At 31.9% G+C, this 17,930-nt stretch overlaps 1 protein-coding gene across 18 annotated transcripts in view; it reads left to right on the forward strand.

Annotated features, from left to right (window-relative positions):
• ADGRL3 (adhesion G protein-coupled receptor L3) overlaps window positions 1–17,930 on the forward strand; it is a 491,846-nt gene that overhangs the window by 457,799 nt on the left and 16,117 nt on the right. For all 18 annotated transcript variants that reach the window (XM_063108120.1, XM_063108118.1, XM_063108117.1 and 15 more), the window contains 2 exons: window positions 3,356–3,481; window positions 8,614–8,710. In XM_063108120.1, coding sequence (XP_062964190.1) covers window positions 3,356–3,481; window positions 8,614–8,710 — 223 coding nt within the window. The remainder of the gene's footprint in view (window positions 1–3,355; window positions 3,482–8,613; window positions 8,711–17,930) is intronic.

A 17,930-nucleotide genomic window follows, 5' to 3' on the forward strand; every position in this document is an offset into this window, starting at 1 on the left:
GGCCCTTATTTAGAAGCTTACTTTTAGGATTTACAATAACAATCAATAAGTATATTATTCTTTCATCCATTCTGTATTTTGAATATTTGAATTTTGGTGGCATTTTTATTTAGTGTCAAGAACATGGGCCAATATCAGAAAATGTAGAAAACATGCAATTATTGTTTGCTTTTTCCAAAAAAAAATTACTGGTCTGAAATTGCAGAAATAGTCTTAGAAGTTTTGTTTTTGTTTTTGTTTTTGTTTTTTAAGCCATGTGATTGAATCTCACTAATATGCCCTTGTTAATGTAGTTGCTCATATAGTTTAATTAAAGAAATATGAAATAATCCATTTTTGAAATTTTTGGCTTTATAGAGTAATTCTTTGAATGATTCAACTCATTAACAAAAAATCAAACTTTGAGTTGTCAGTCCTTTTCTGAGTATCAATTGCAATATTATGTTACCAATATTTCCACTGGTGACATTAAAGTGATCACTTTTTGCATTCATTATACACTCAGTTATACACTCAATTTAATACTCTCAGAGCTTCCATAATTATTTTATTTCTGATCTGAGAGTATGGAAGAAACATTTCATTAGTAAGATATATTCTGTTTCCTGCCTTCTATATTCAACATCGCACTGAAATAAGATATTATCTGATTGAGGTAATTTAGATGGAGTACCATGTGAAATAGTAGATTAGAATATGCAAATGATTGAACAATCAAATAACCATTTTATTGTAATCTAAAGAAAAATGTTTCGTGGACATGGTCCATGATTTTTTTCCTTCTTTTTCTTTATAAGACATATGCTTACTATTTCAAATCAAACCACAGCAAAATAGAGTCAGTATAGTGAGTATGTAAGTAATGTAATGTAATGTAGCTAATGTGTGAGTTGGCATCACCAAATATCTTAATTGGCTGGTTGTTTATTTAATCAATTCAGAACATTTCATCTTTGTTAGAAAATGCAAATAGTCCATGATGAATTCCTGTGCCTTACATAATTTTGCTGCTTTTGTAACAGGAAGGGCAGTCATTATCTTTTTCTCTCTCTTTCTCTCTTTGTACTAAAGTATATTGGTTAAGTTTAAATCATTTTATTAAAAAACATTTTCTCATCTAGAAAGAAAAAATATCACTTGCTTAGTACATTAGGAAAAACAAAGTGGATGCGTGGGGAAGGTTATGATCAAAGTTTAGGTTCCTGGAGATGCTTCGTAAATTCAGTACACATTACTGGGCTGTAATCGATAGTGCTTATCTTTGGTTAGAGATTATTTTAAGCCTTCTCAAGTTCTAACTAAAGCATTTGCCCTTTTGTCCTTATTTTTTCCATATACAAGAAAAGGAGATAATCTAATGGATTATTTTAATAATAATATTAATAATATATATAATGCCTGTGGTGGTCATTTCTCAGTGTTAGGAATGTGGCATCTTGGAGCTTTCTGACCATAGAGCACCCATAAACTTTGGATTTTTCACATAACACACATCATCACTTAACCTTTTTTAGTCTTTCAAGTTTACTTTTGTTGCATAACCACTTCTATAGTGGTGTATAGATAAGTGTTCTTATCTGTAAAGTGAAGGTAATAATTATTTCCCAGAGTCATTTTGAGAAAGGTACATAGCACAGTTCCTGGAAAATAATGATTAAAAATTCTAAGTTTTCCCATCTTAAAAACACAAACAAATGGGTATACACATTTCTATTTTAAAATAATCAAAACATGGATTGACTTCTAAACACTGAACAAAAGAATTATCTTTATTTCTAATCACTGATAAATGTAGCGCAGAAGGGATTGTTGCAAAACAGATTGATAGAATTTTAAATATATTAAAAATATGGAATTTGGCATTGCAGAGAAAAGTTTTAAAGGCTGGTTAGCACATTGTAACTCTGTTTGCTCATATTGTTCTCCACGCCCAGACTGTCTTTTTCTCTCATCCTATCTTTTAACTTCACCCTCTAAACTGACTTCCAACCTATCTTTTGAAGATTTCACTCAGAAGCTTTTTTTGCTCAGCCTTCCTTGATTCCCTCTCTACCCCCACCGGGCAGTCTTCTGTGCTTTGAGTCACCATATCTCTATTATCATTCTTACTATATAATAAGCATTCAATAAATATGAATTCTTTGAGCAAGTCTGAATATATTCTGTCTTTGATTCTGCTATGCCTTTGACAGAATGAACCTTACAACAGTAAGATATAATGTTTCAGTTTCAAATACTAATTCAGAATAATAATCTAATGTATCATTCATGCTTATCTTTTGTCTGATTCTAAAACATTCCTTTAAAAGCATGTATTTATAAATTTTAAAAAAAATTACATTGGAATATTACATTGTCATAAACTGGAAATTATGAACTCATGTGAAATCAAACATATAAAGAGCTAAGAATCATGTATATAATGTTCTTTCATGATGTAAATTGGTGAATATATAACCAATATGATAAGATGTTCCTTTGTTGTTATTGATAGTGGAGGTATGAATGAGTTAGGACAGTTACTGTTTAGTTTTGTATGCTTTGTTCAATTAAATAGGCAGTAATAACAATTTTAAACATTGTAAAAGTGTCTCCCAAAATTGTTGATGTATTTCCTTGCTTAAAAACATCAACTAAAAATGTTTATCTTTTTTTGTGTAATTTTATGCTATGTCTAGGATTAAGAATTTAATCAGCAGTACTATAAAGAAAAGCAATTATATTTTTCTGTAATCATTGAGTAGAACTATTTTGAAGGAATAAATTTTAAAAATCTTGGGTTTTTTTATTCTAAAGTTGCAAATTAGACTACTTTTAAGAGAAATAAAGTTAAAGCAACATAGATTTAAAGGAAATACTCAGTCTAACATATTCCTTTTTTGCCTTTAGATTTTCTCTTATCTCTTTCTCTTTCCTTCCCTCCTCCCCTTTCTTCACCCCACTCTCTTAAACTTTCTCACTAGACTTCTGCCTGAAAAATAATATCTACAATACCCTTCCTTGCACCATAGGCTACTTCATATCAAATTCATGAGGCTAGAAATAGTGTCTTAAAGAGTTTTAAGTATGTGTTCTTTGAACTAAGAGGTAGTATGACTGTGATGTGATTGGCGGTGTGTGTGTGTGTGTCTTAAAAGCCTTCAGTTATGCGAAATTTCAAGCTTGATAGTATGAATACAATTTTATTTTTTTATAATTATTTTATTTTATAAAGTATATGCTGAGCAGAATTTCTTATATCTGTAGGGCAGGGAAATAATTACATTATCTACAAAGAAAACTAACATACATTTTATACCTTAGTTTCTAGCTGAAATGAATTTTTGCTAACAGAAGTTAATATTTAATTGGCTAGGTACGAAAAGAGTATGGGAAATGCCTGCGAACACATTGCTGTAGTGGCAAAAGTACAGAGAGTTCCATTGGCTCAGGGAAAACATCTGGTTCTAGAACTCCTGGACGCTATTCTACAGGCTCACAGGTAAACAATATTTGTTCACTGAAATTAAATATCTCTTACCTATACTCTGTTATGAGTTTCTGTCTTTTCTGATCAGTGCTATTTTCTATCCCAAATGTTTAACACGTCAGGTCTATTGTTGTTTTAGTGTATTTCACATGGGAATGATTCTAACAGAAACTGAAGAAACCAAATTTGTAATGAGATTATGAAATTTAGGGTCTAAGTTTGCACAGTAATGAATGACTTCATATTGTTGCTAGTTAAATGAGTATGGCAGGTGAAGAAAGGAATTTGCTACGTCATCCAAAATTCAAAGAAAGTAATATTTTATATGTATGATTGTTAATTCTTTTTACCAATTTAGTAATTCTCTACCAGGTACTGAAACAATTTACATATAAAGTGGTATGTTTAGTAAAAACAATTATAACTCAAATGAACAAATTATAGATGCTCAGTAAATGGTGGCTGCTACCATTTATTAGTGTTGTTATTACAGAATACAATTTCATATATATTTTAAAGCTGTATCATTTTTTCTTTTGTAGTTTGTAACAATACAGTTTATTCTTGGAAAAAAGTTACATTGTTTTTTTATACTTAATGTAATGCTAATTCTGATTAATTTTGGCAGTTGAACCTTACGTAAAATGGTAGTTTCTTAAATCCAGTCTATTTGTTTAGATGAAACTAATAAATACATTTCAGAATAACTGTGACCTTCAATAAACAAAGGCTAAATTTAATTCATTGACATTAAGGCAAAATTTGGGAAGTATGGATGCAATTTTCACATCACAGAACTTCTAAAATAACAATCTCTATATATTTCACTTTTTTATTTAAAATATGGAGTGCCTCCTGTATAATGCCAACAGTCTTCTAAGCTCTGGTGTTAAAATGGTTAAAACCCATATAACTTCCTCTGTACTCTGGAGCTTTCATTCTAGTATTGGGAGACAGAAAATGTATTAACTAACGAACCAACAGAAACGATCAGATTGTGAAAGCTGACAGAGAACCAAAATATTGATATAAAGTAGCCAGGAGGCTGCTTGAATTAAGTGCTGGAGAAAGACCACCTATGGAGGTGATATTTGAGCCAAGGGATGAATGACAAAATTCTGAATGAGAGGTGGAAGAGAGGTTCAGAGGAAGAGAATTTTGGGTGAGAAAACAGCTAATGCAAAGCACTTAAGGTAGGGGAGAACTTGCAAATTCAGGAATAGAAAGAATGCTATTTGGCCAAAGTAGGTCAGAGAATGAAAGATGAAGTTAAAAAAAAAAGGCGAGAGGCAGATCCCTAGGTATTTGTAAGAGTATGTGAATTTAGATTTTGTTTTGATTACATTAGAAAGCGAGTGGGGGGCCGGCTCCGTGGTGCACTCAGGCGCAGGTTCGGATCCTATATAGGGATGGCTGGGGCGCTCACTGGCTGAGCGCGGTGCGGGATGCAGATGACACCAAGCCAAGGGTTACGTTCCCCTTACCGGTGGCAAAAAGGACAAAAAAAGAGAGGGAGAGGGAGGGGGAGGGGAGGGGGAGGGGGAGGGGAAGAAGAAAAGAAAAGAAAAAGCCAGTGGGATGAGAGAGAGAGAGAGAGAGAGAGAGAGAGAGAGAGAGAGGAGAAGAGAAGAGAAGAGAAGAGAAGAGAAGAGAAGAGAAGAGAAGAGAAGAGAAGAGAAGAAAAAAAGAAAAGAAAAGAAAAGAAAAGAAAAAGCCAGTGGGATGATTTAGAAAAGGAAGTGACAGGCTATCATCCATATGGAAAAAGATGATGTGGCTACTACAGTATGCAGATAATGGGGGTGTGATTGGCAAGACTAAAAAGTGAAAATCCTCTCCACCTGCTGCTCCCCCAGACTTACTTCCTGGTGCTAATCATTTTTGCAAGGTTGGTAGTATGCCTAATCATGGGAAGATACTCACACATATATGGTACAGGATTTTTTTTTGTAACTGTGGATTGGGGATTTTCCTTCTCAGTTTGACCTTCCTTTAATTGGTCTGTCATTTATCTTTCATTTGTTTTATTGACTTTTTAGATGTATTTACTTTTTTAATTTAATATTTGAAAAATAAAGGAATATGTAACATATGGAATTGTGAAGCATGTTAATAAAATGAACACCTGTGAACTCAACAGTCACCTTAGCAAATAGAACATTTTCAGTGTTTTCCTCTTCATTCAACCTCTCTAATCAATCCTTATGTCTCCCCACCAGAGAAAACTTCCACTTTTGTTCTATCAAAATTTTGTTTGACTTATTTTAATAGTTTTTCCCCATCTAAAAAATATGTTTAGTATTCCTTTCCTTTTAAAATCTTTCTTTAAAATGGTATTTTATTGTATGTAGTCTTCTATATGTGGCTTGTTTTTTTAATCCCCATATTCTAAGATTCATCCTGGTCCTTTTCATAAACATTAAAGCTTTGTGCGGCATATTATATATACCTTTTTCTCTTCCTGCAATACTTTTCCCTTTCCTTCTTTTCCTATTCAGCTATGCTGATAATGCCAGTTATTATGTCTGTGATATTGGACATGATAATTAACCTTTGTGCTTCAGTTTTCTAATTCATAAAAGAATGCTTGCCTCATAGGGTTCTTGTGAACTTTCGATGAGTGAATATGTGAAAAGTACGTAGTGTAGAACCTAGAACATGGAAAGAATAAATTGATTAATATGCATACATATACAAGTATATTATACAAAGGTACTTCAAAAATTTTATGGAAAATAGAATTAAAAGATAATGCAAACCTTTTCATGAACTTTTTGAAATACCCTTGTATATACATACATATATAATATATACTATTTACTACATTCCAGTCACTATTTCAGGTGCTTGACACATCCATGAACAAAAAAAGACAAAAATTCTGTTTCTGTAGATCCTCAAGTCTAATGCAGCCAGTAGACATTAAATGTGAATATAAAAAATAAGTACATTACATAATATGGCATTACAAAAATGTTAATGACGGGGTTGGAAATAGGGTAAAGGGGGCTAAGATTGTGAGTGGATTGGATGGGTATAATATAATTGTAAATAGGGTGGTCAAGTTAGGCCTCTTTAAGGAGAAAATATTTGAGCAAAAAGTTTACAAGATGAAGGAGTTATCCATAACTGTATCTGAGAGAAGTGCACTCTAGGCAGAGAAAACAACCAGTGCCAAGCCCTAAAGTGGAAATATGCCTGACATGTTAAGGAACAGCAAAAAAAAAAAAAAAAGTGTGGCTAGAACTGATAGAAGAGACTAACAGGAGACAAGGTAATGGAGGTAGCTTCTGTACATGTCACCTAACAACAGCAATAACTCCATCAAGTCTCACTAAGACGTCATTTCTTCAGGGTATTGTTCTGAGACTCCCTAGTCAAAGACATATTTCCTAGTATGTGCGTTTTTTTAAGTCTTTTTTTTAATAGTGCCGTATAAGAAATATTTACAAAAGCACACAATATGTAAGTATATGGCACAATGAATTATTATGACTCCCCAAGTCAAATATTAGATTGGGAGGACCTCAGAAACTCTTTAAGTCCCTTTTGATCATTAGTTTCAACATAATCACTATATTAACTTTAACAGTACATTTTGTTTTGCATGTTTTTGGTAATTATTCACATGAAATCATACAGTATATATTCTGTTATGTTTTCTTTCTTTCCCCAGACGTCTATGTTGCTGCAGGACGCTATGTTGCTTTTTTATTTTCATTGCTATATATTGTGCTATAATTTATTCATCCATTTATCGTTGATAGTCATTTGGGTTGTTTATAGTTTTCAGCTACAGTATTTAATGTTTCTATGGAGATTTGTGGGCACATTGTTGTACTTTTGCACTTATTTGTGATAATTTAATCAATCTGTCACTTTCTAGTCTAGGAGCTCCACGAAGGCAAAGACATTTTGTGTTTGCATTTCTCCTTTGTATTTCTTATGCTAGTATTTTGCAGGCCGTAGAGAGTAACTAATATTTTTAAGTTAATTAATTAACTAATAAAACAAATGTGAGAGACCTGCTTCCAGCATTGTCCTTTTATTAGTTTTGCTGTGTGTGTGTGTTTGTGTGTGTGTGTTAACCAATCTAGGGAAAATGTGATGTATAACAATATTTCTGAAGGATAACATGTTCTAAGATTCATAAAACCAATTGTGTAATATTCTAAGATTAGCTACTCCTATTATTGAGGGAGTTCAAATATAGTTGGAACATATAGCCCATTTGTGAGTTTGGTTCCACCATTAATAGTAGTAATATTTCTTGTAACTATTTCATCCTTGGAAAAGTTTCTAAAAATATTTTGTTTCCTCTTCACAAGATTGGCAATACTTATTTTGATCCCTAACTCAATAAAATGGCAAAACAGAATAAAATGGAAAAAAAAATCCCCACCAATGGAAAAATATTACAATACTTTCTTGCATTATCTGACTCTTGGATATTGGAATTTAGGAATATAAATCATGATGTAAGAAAAGAATTTTCAGTTATCTATAAAACCTCCTACTGTGAAGCAAAAAATAAGGGTAAATTGACTATACCTTTATCTCTTCAAAAGAAAGACTCAGGATAGTATATAATCTCTAAAATTACTTTGGTCTTCTTGTAAAAGTTGTGGGAAATGTAAGTTCAAGTAATATATAAATAATATCCTATGTTCTTCTCTTACCAAACTCTCTATTGCAAGATTCTGAATTCTTAAATTAAAACTTTTATTAATAAAACTGACAATTTAATACATATTTAACCATTCCTATTCCAATGAAAGTTACAATGAAAATAGCATGTTTTATCCTGGAAAAGAAAATTTTCTAATTCTAACTATCTAGAGTACACTTCCATATGTCTTCAACATATTTAAATTGGTATAACACTTTACATTTATTCCTTTTTCATAGTGATAATTATCTTTGATATAGTTTTGGGAATACACTAAAGATAATAATAAAGTATTATCATTAGTTTTATTTCTGACGTTCTCATGCTACTGTACTGTGTGCATGTAGATGTTATTTATTTGCCAGTTACTATAAACAGCGGTCTCATATAACTATGACAGAAAGAAAAAGAATGATTTGTGTGAAAATTCACTGCCTCATGAGTTTATTCCCTTTCTTCCTTTTTCTCTACCCAGAGCCGAATTCGTAGAATGTGGAATGACACGGTCCGAAAGCAGTCAGAGTCTTCCTTTATAACTGGAGATATAAACAGTTCAGCGTCTCTCAACAGAGGTAATTAGAAATGATTTTTCATATTTATTGCTTTTCTGATTACTTTAAGAAGTTCTTAAATACATTGCTGTATTTGCAATTTCTGAACCTTGTTCCACGTGATAGGAATATTGCAAGGATATAAAACCTAGTTGAGTGTAGCAGGATGTTCCATTATTCATAAGCTTTTTTTTTTTTTTAATCCTGAATTTTCAGGAAATCTTTTCCGAAAGGAAGTTAGAAAACTGCTAGAAACTGGTGAGCTGTCAGGCCTCATTGGAATCAGTGAAAATGGGCAATTACGTGACTATAGAGTCTGCTAAGCATCATAGCGTTCCACATTGTCCTAGGTATAAAGCAATTTCATAGTCTTTGTGGAAGTAAAAATATACTGTTTAATACATACTTAAGGCAACCTGTGTACTTGGGGAAAAATCGCATCTAATCTTAATATGTAACAGACTTATTCAAATAATATTGGATATTTAAAGATGTAGGAGAAAAAAAGTACTTTTATGTATATCATGTTTTTTTTATGTGAATGTACTTCTGGTTAAAAAGCATCCCAGGCATCATTTAGATTCTGAAATGAAGTTCCCTTAATCTGTTTCATTTGTGTGGTCAATTTTTTTTCGCCTTTCTCTCTCTCTCTCTCTCTCTCTCTCTCTCTCTCTGTGTGTGTGTGTGTGTGTGTGTGTGTGTGTGTGTGTGTGTTTGGAATTAATTTGACTGCAATAAAAATAACTAGATGCGACATTTGTTGACAGCAAAAGTGTACTATAGTCGGTGTTGGGAAATATTTAGAATTTAGGTTTATTTAGGAAGGTGGTGTTTATATGAACTTAGTTATTTTTATGATCTACATTGTTATTTTTTTCTTACCCACAAACTAGAATTATTAGTTTCTTTTCAACCTGTTTCTGTCAGCTTTTTGCTGTATCTAATGCTACATAGAAACAAATGATGTAATAATTATGGTTTATGATTAAGAAAGATTTCAGATGCTGGTGCTCTTTATTCTTACTCAAGTAAGTGGCATTTTATTTATAAAAAAGAAGTTAGGACAAATAGTGTCCAAATTGAATTTGTTACAGGGATCCTTGTTTTAATATAATCTTAATTGAGTTTCGTATGTATTTTGGGGCCACAAGGGAGTAACTATAACCTAGTGATGATTTTAATTATCTACATTACTTCTGCTTAAGTAAGAAAATTAAGTGGGAATAGTACTCCGTATATGAAGATACATCAAAACAAAACAACTACCTTCTCATATTTTGTATCATTATTAGTTTGATTTTATTTGCTAAAGTAAACTCATTTAGGCAATCTCTATAAAGTGTTCTTCTGTTTTTCAATTTAGTTTTAATGTTTAGTTTGTGAGAATTTATTTAAATATGAGTATTCTAACTTTTTGACATTACTTTCCAAATCATAGAGAACTAATTACTTTACAAATGCCTCCAAAGCCTAGGAACTAATTTTCTCCCATAGTGACTAATTTTCTTTATTCTTTAAATAATCCTATATAGAGAGAATTTATAGTACATTTTTGGAAAGAAAAAAAATTGTTCTTATCAATAGGATTTATTGTCAGGAGATTGCATCTAACAATCAAAGCAGCCATAGGATAATTGTTATTTAAACAAAGGATGAGATAATATGATTTTAATAATGTGTTATTTGCCTATTGTAAGGATGGACAAAATAGGTAAAATTATTATTTGTTTATAATTGTGACCTAAATTTATGTGAAGATAGTAAGATATTTAACTAGTAAAAGCTTGCTTTAAGTGGATAATTTTGTATGACTTTAAGGTCCAACATATAATGTTGCTATTTAGTTTCTTCCTTCTTAATTCCTTCTCAAGAAGTCCATCAAGTTGGGATATAGAGATATGTGGATGATTGGGTCAATTTGAAATACGTTTAAAGAAATAATAATATTTTTTATTGATTGGTCATATATTTGAGTCCATTTATTAAAATTTCTAGTTTTATAAGGTATTTCTTAAAGCTACTGAAGAAAGGATATAAAATTTCTTGACATTGAATAAGTTACTTTAATGATGACTTTGGGGAGGGGGTTAAACTGAATTTATAATTTCAGGTGTGCCCAGGGAGTGATCTTTTTCATCAGGATATATACTTTTCCTTTCACTTAGTGACTTTAATGTGCTGGAAACCACGGTGATCTTTATTTTCTATATTAATTTCCTAGCCCCCCAAGTCAGAAACTCCTAGTTTTATTTTCATCTCATTATTTTTTTTTTATCTTGGATAAATAGAGTACTTTAAAATTTTATTTCTTCATATAATATCTCTGAGTATAGTCTTTAACCTCCTTCTTTAATCTTGTCTTATTTCCCAGGGTCCTATCTTCCCTGCATTCAGGCGTGTGTATCATATTTAGGTAGGTGACATACAAGATTCATCTTTCCAGATAAACACTTCAGTCACCTCAGCAACATAATTATTCACTTCTGTTTATTGAAAAGATTATATTCTCTATTATTAAAATAAAAACCTTAGATTCTGCATCTCACATCTTCATATATTCCAATTTCCCATTCATTCTTAGTTGCTTACAGTTGGCAATTTTTTTAAATTCAAACTCCATTTTCCTTTCTTTCTAAGTTAGATATATTAAAGCTCTTATTTTTGTCTCTAAAATAATTCTGGCCCTTGAAAATTACAAGCTGTTGTCTAAAGTTTAGTCCTATTTTTACTTTAGGTTTTCTTTCTTATTCATACCACTGCCCAATTTATCAAGAGTGTTATTTTGTATGTCTTATCATCTATCCTTTCAAACAAGAATCTATCATTATCATTTTTAGGATCCATTAAGAATAAAGAATCTACCACACAGTGGAGAACTTCTTAACAGTTTTTATTATTTTAATCCATCTCTAATATTCTGTTCTTGAACCAACTTGTTGAATCATATGTATCCGGTTACCTTTCTAAATTTCCCAATGTGATAAACTTGATTACTATTGGGATTTTACTCCTTGGAATCGTGTGAATCCTTGGAAGATTTATTGATAATTTTCATGAGTGTACTGATTTGTATATGTTCTCTCTGGGAGATTGTTGTTTGGTCATTACATCTCTTTTAAAACCTTTCATTACATCTGTATTTTGAATATCGATTTTTATGAAGGTATTTCCTGAAATGTTCCCTGGGCATTTTCAAATATTTTCCCCTGCCAACTTATTTGGTACAATGTTAACATACTCAGGTAAATCCAGAATTCCTTGAAGCCAGTACCCCCAGCACTACAATCAAGTTAACTTCACTGATGCTACTATGTACACAGGCAGACAGAGCTTTAGAATAACTGACAGGTGGTTGATTACAGAGAGTTTCAAGAAAGGTTAACTGTGAACCAAATCCAAATTTTCACAAACTTATAGCACTGCAGGAGAATTTATTCATTGATTCATTTAAATATTTACTATTTTGCACATATCTTGAAGGTATAGTCAGTGTTCAAATCCCAAGCTCCTCCCAGGGCTACTGGAAATCTAATTCCAGTCTCTAGTAGCTCCGATTTCCTGTTGGTGGTGAAAAGGACTTGTAACTGGAGTAAACTTTCCCCCTCATATCTCCTTCCTGTTATCTCTGCTGGCCAAACTTCATCTAGAACAATTTAGATTAACAATGCCTCTAAAACTTGACTTTGATCCAAAAATGAAGTGTTTGCTGAGAATTTCTCTGGCGGTTCACTTAATTGTTAAACATTTCCATTCTTGCAGATCTATAGAGAAATTAGGATACTTTCTAAAATTACATTTTATTAGGCTTTATCTCGTCATACATATTATAATTGCATTTCCCATTTTCTTTTGATTGAATTAGATTGAGGTCAGAAATTTCTGTTTAAAATCAGGTTTTGCACAATTACTTGAAGTTGACACGACAAGCAAACAGAGGGGACATCGGTGGGGGTAGGGGGGGAGGGAGGAGGGAGGGAGGTTTTGGTGATGGGCAACAATAATCAGCCAGAATGTATATCGACAAAATAAAATTTTTTAAAAAAATCAGGTTTTGCTAGGTAGCTCCTACTAATATGGTATCTTTGTGTTGTGAATTACAAAGAGGTGGCCTACTTTCCACCCCCGCCATGGAGTTATTGTAAAAATATGCTCCCTCTGAGTGGAAGAATTAAAGAAAGAAACAAACACAAAAACAAACAACAACAACAACAACAACAACAAAAAAAACCCAGGCATTTCTTCTTCTGGAACAATGGCTTGACTAACATCGTGTTTTTTTTATTTACCCCTAACCCCCATCCTCCATCTTGTCAACATCCCACACAAGTTAATGTGATTTAGATTTTTATGTATGGAAATCTGATCAGTAAGGCTATCTTTATTTAAGCCAAATTTAGGTTAATGTCAGAAGACCGATCTGTAGATATGTAGCACTTATTTATTAATGTTCCTGGATTCTCTTTTTAGGGTTCAGATTCTGCACACGTATTCTCAGTAAATTTATGCAATGAGTAAAATTATGATGGTCTCTGACAGGGCATTTATTTTCATAGATTTTTAAGGGAAAATTTTGGCTCTGAGCTAGTGGCAAGACTACCTACTGAAAGGTGACCTCACCTGGTAGGAGCAATGTTGAGACAGAGGAAACATGCTGCCATCAAATAGACATTTGCAAGTAGTTGAATTACTCATTGTAGTTTTGCGTGGAAGGTTTGAGAATGAACACTTAGTTTTAATCCTGTGACTTTGGCAAATTGCTTAACTTCTCAGGGTCTGTGCAATAGGGATATAAATAATATTCATTTTAAAAAGTCCTTGAGATTAGTAAATGAGTTAATATATGTGAATTGCTTTTAACAGTGTGTAGAACATAATAAGAATTATTATTATTATTTTATTCAGAGATTTACTTATATTTCCTAATGAGTGAAAACTTGTTCTTGCCAGTGCTCTCAAGTAATCAGATATTAAAATTCATCATTCACTACTGAAGGTTTCCTTTCCTTTTTATTTTCCAGAAATAGGTGGGAGGAATGAGATGGTTACCTGAATGCCAACTAAAAGAAATAATAATTTACCTAAGATAGTGATACCCTCACGGCTAACAAAAAGAATAAACTAATAAAACTGAACTGTCTCTTCTAAATTAGAAATTAAATGCAAATTACATCTGCCTAATTGTACTTCCCACTTTTGATTCATAACCATATTTTAGCATCAAAGAAATAAAGGGTAGTATATTTCTTCTCCCTACCTTAGATAATGATATAAGCAAACACTCCCTTCTTTTTTTCTCCCAAGCCCCATCCTGCCGTGCAGAAGCTTAAACAGTAGTTCAATTCAGACAGCCGGTTATGTTGTGGAGCAGGGATGCAACTCAAACCCATTTTTATTTCACGTCTTCTCAGAACCTGTATTGTCCTTCCCAAGAAGCTGGTCACTGAGGCAAAAGAAACTTAACAATGAATCACCTGCTACCTCCTTAATATTCAGGCCTCTAAACATGTTTTGGTTTTATGTTTTTAAAGAAAAATGCAAATGAAAAAATGTAAGTGGTATTTGACTGTGATTAATGATTTATATGCATTAAAGCTACTAGGATGAAACACTCATACTCATAGAGTGCACTTTATTAATGTCAGCAAATATAATTTGGCTTATATCTAAATTGGCTTATACGCCATATTGCCTCAAAGCCTTGCAGGTCTGAAGGATTATAAAATCATTGGCTATGAATATTAACCAACTCCTAATATTATCTGGCATCTATTTGTGAAATTTGCAAAAAATAGTTAATAATGTGTGTGCCTATGGTAATACTTGCATAGCTAACAAATCAGAGTAGCCTGAATAACAAACTATTTTTTTGTTTTGAACAAGCATTATGACTATATGATTGTGAATATAAGTATCCTACAGCATGGGTAAAATTTTCTGTTGAGGTTCGCCATTATATTCATTTCTAACATTTTTCTCCTTTCTACTCTTGATGTATAAAGGAGGCAACAGTGCTCTCTGTGTTTATTTCTTTCCTTTGTACATGTCATCAATAAAGACATAATCAGAAAAGGTACAGTAAAATAAGGAAATCTGTGTAGGAAAATCAGTTACATAACATATTTGCAAAATAGGTATGGATTTTAAAAGTGAGATCATGAGTCAAATAGATAATTAAACATGCTATTAATATCCTGATTTTTAACCCAAGGAGGCCAAATAATTTTCAGAATGAGCTCTCTATTCAAGTAGCAAGATGGGGCAAAGTTTCTTGCTATAAATTGTTGGCAGGAAGTGAAAAAGAACATTTAAATGTTTTCTCAGCACATCCTTCTTATGCTTTGCTTTCAGTTTTGTCACTTTGATATGACTCCTTCAAATTATCCAGTCTCTCACAGCCAATTACACAATAGTAAACATGGTTTGTATTTATTATTCTTATTTACTTAAAGCTTTCTTAGATACTTCTACAAAGAGAGTTCTTTATCTATGTGAAGTCCTCATTTTATGGTTTATTATCTTATTGACTAATATATAGTTAGCAGTGTCTCTTAACTCTATTATAAATCAAACAAGCTACAGTGAGATGCTTTGGTGAGTTCTAAATATAAGTGCTGTAGAACATTTCCACCTCTCATTAAAATGTTTTTATTATTTTATATAAGTTACCGAGGATGTAATTTTTCAAAAAAAAAAATATGTTTTTTCAGAGCTAAATGTGAAGACTCCCAACTTAGGAATTGCTTGTATTCTTTTCTCTAATAGAATACAATACACCTATTTATACTCCTTGATAAAGTGGGGGTTTCTCCTTTAGTGTGTGTAGCTATCATCTACATATTGTGCACTGTTCATTATTCAGTATCCATTTCTTTATATCCATGAAGAAACTGGGTTTCCTGGTGGTTAAAGTAGCTTGTCCACATTTACATGGCTTTCAAGTAAAAGACAAAATCTAGATTCTAAACAAGGTCTTTCTGAGCACAAGCCCTACACATGATAACAAACAAATTTATTCTTTTCATATGATCATAGATTTTCATGAAATTTACTGAAGATTGAATATATATATATTTTTTTCAAAGATGTATTTCAAAGTGACCTTTATTTTTATCACCTAATATAGAAAATAGAGATTCTTCACAGTGCAGTTATTCACATCTTTATTTCTTAATTTCTTCCATGTACTGCTCATTTGCTTCCAATTCATTTTGTTCTAAGTCAGTTCTTTAGAGTGGATTCATCCTTCAGATGTAGAAAAAGAAAAGCTTTTAAAAATTGAATATGTGCAAGCGGCCGGTTAGCTCAGTTGGTTAGAGTGTGGTGCTAATAAAAATTGAATATGTGGTGAGAGAGATTGACAACTAATATATTACTTTTACAAAACTATTTGATAATGGAGTATGTTGAAGTACTATGCATTAATGCCCAATTGTAGGGTTTAGGTTGTAAGAAGAATTTTGTGGTCATTTTTCTTTTCTTTACTGGAAGCATTCAAAGTATGTTATTGGTATAATTCTGTTTTCTTTAATTTTTTATACTTCACTAAAAGTCTGAATGTAATACAGGGCAAATATTATGTCAAAAAACAGGTAAATATGTTCTGCTTTTAATCATTTAGTAATAGAAAAGATATAACTTTCCCCAGGTCTTTGTATTCTTGAAATTGCTATTTCTTAAAGCTGTGCCCTTCTCTGTTAGTACAATACAGTAATGCCTGGAACAAGTAGAAAATCTTTTTGAGTTGACATTTCAGTGATGTTATAAATTTCTTACTACTTTTATGTCTAATTCTGGTTTTAACAAAAACTATGAAGTGCCTTATAATTCATAATTTAAAAACAAAGCTTAAAGTGTATCTCTCATCTGGAAAAATGTTCCTACTATACTACAAACGTAAAGATTATGATGATATAAATACACAGTATATAATACTAAAAGTTAACTAACGAGTCATCATTTGTTCAAATTATTTTTTTCTTAGAAATAGGTTATATCAATTTACATCCGCTATTTTGAAGTAAATAGGAGTTAATTCAATTACATGAAAAATTAAAATGTGAAAGTGGGATATAAGTGTAGCAAAAAAAGGCCTCATTAGAAAAAAAGATATTTAAAATGTTATTACCAATAATTATGTAGTATCCAATTAAAATAACTCCTGTTGAATTCTATGCAAAGGCTTACACTGTTTATAGTTCAGCCTTATATACAGCATGTCATTTAAAAGTGTTCATGTGATAGATTCTCCTATAATTTTCATAATAAACTTTCTTCATAATTTATCATTATAAGCAATGTGGATGCTTCAAAACATAAGACAAGTTACCCAATACATTCAGAGAAGGTAATTTACAACCCTGGAAAATTACTGGAGAATTAAGAGAGAACTGAGAGGATATAGAGATTGAAGAAATATAGCCAATTTTGATTTAGAAAAATAGAAACACTATGTTTCCTGAACCAGCCTCAGCCTAAACAGAACAGAGCTGATTATGATCATATGATAAAATGTCTGAACAACATTATCAAAAATATGTTTATTCATGGGTACCTTGCTTTATTTCATATTTATTTTTTTCAGACGTATGTTTTCAAATATAGGTTCTAATTTTAAAGTTCAAGTTTTAATCAGGACAGACCTTCGGCATGTAAGCTTATATAATTTGCACAACATAAAAAAAAGTACACCAATATTGGGTAGTGAGTTATATTTAAAGTAATATTTTCTTCACTTTAGCAAATTATTTTATATTGTGTAATGATTATACTTACATTTGTTTTATTTAGCAGTTGTGCACAAGCTATATGTGATTTACAAAGAAATGCAGTTGTGTGCCGAGCCCGTGGCGCACTTGGTAGAGTGCTGCGCTGGGAGCGCGGCGACTCTCCCGCCGCTGGTTCGGATCCCATATAGGAATGACCAGTGCGCTCACTGGCTGAGTGCTGGTCACGAAAAAGACAAAAAAAAAAAAAAAAAAAAGAAATGCAGTTGTGAGATTGACTACATACATTAGCCAATTATCAAGGATTAATCTGATTTTAGAAAATGAATTGAGTAGCTACTGTGTGAATGACAGAGATAAATATTTTTTTGCTAAATGCATTTGATTTATTAAAAAGAACTCTGATTTACTGCTATTTTGCCTGCAGTTAGGCAAAATTGGCCTGTTATCTTCAGCTCACTATTCTTTGCTTTGAGTACTAGGCTACAGAATTCAAAATGTCGATGTTAATAGAACAC

This window comes from Cynocephalus volans, chromosome 9 (assembly GCF_027409185.1).
Source record: "Cynocephalus volans isolate mCynVol1 chromosome 9, mCynVol1.pri, whole genome shotgun sequence".
Lineage (NCBI taxonomy): Eukaryota > Metazoa > Chordata > Mammalia > Dermoptera > Cynocephalidae > Cynocephalus > Cynocephalus volans.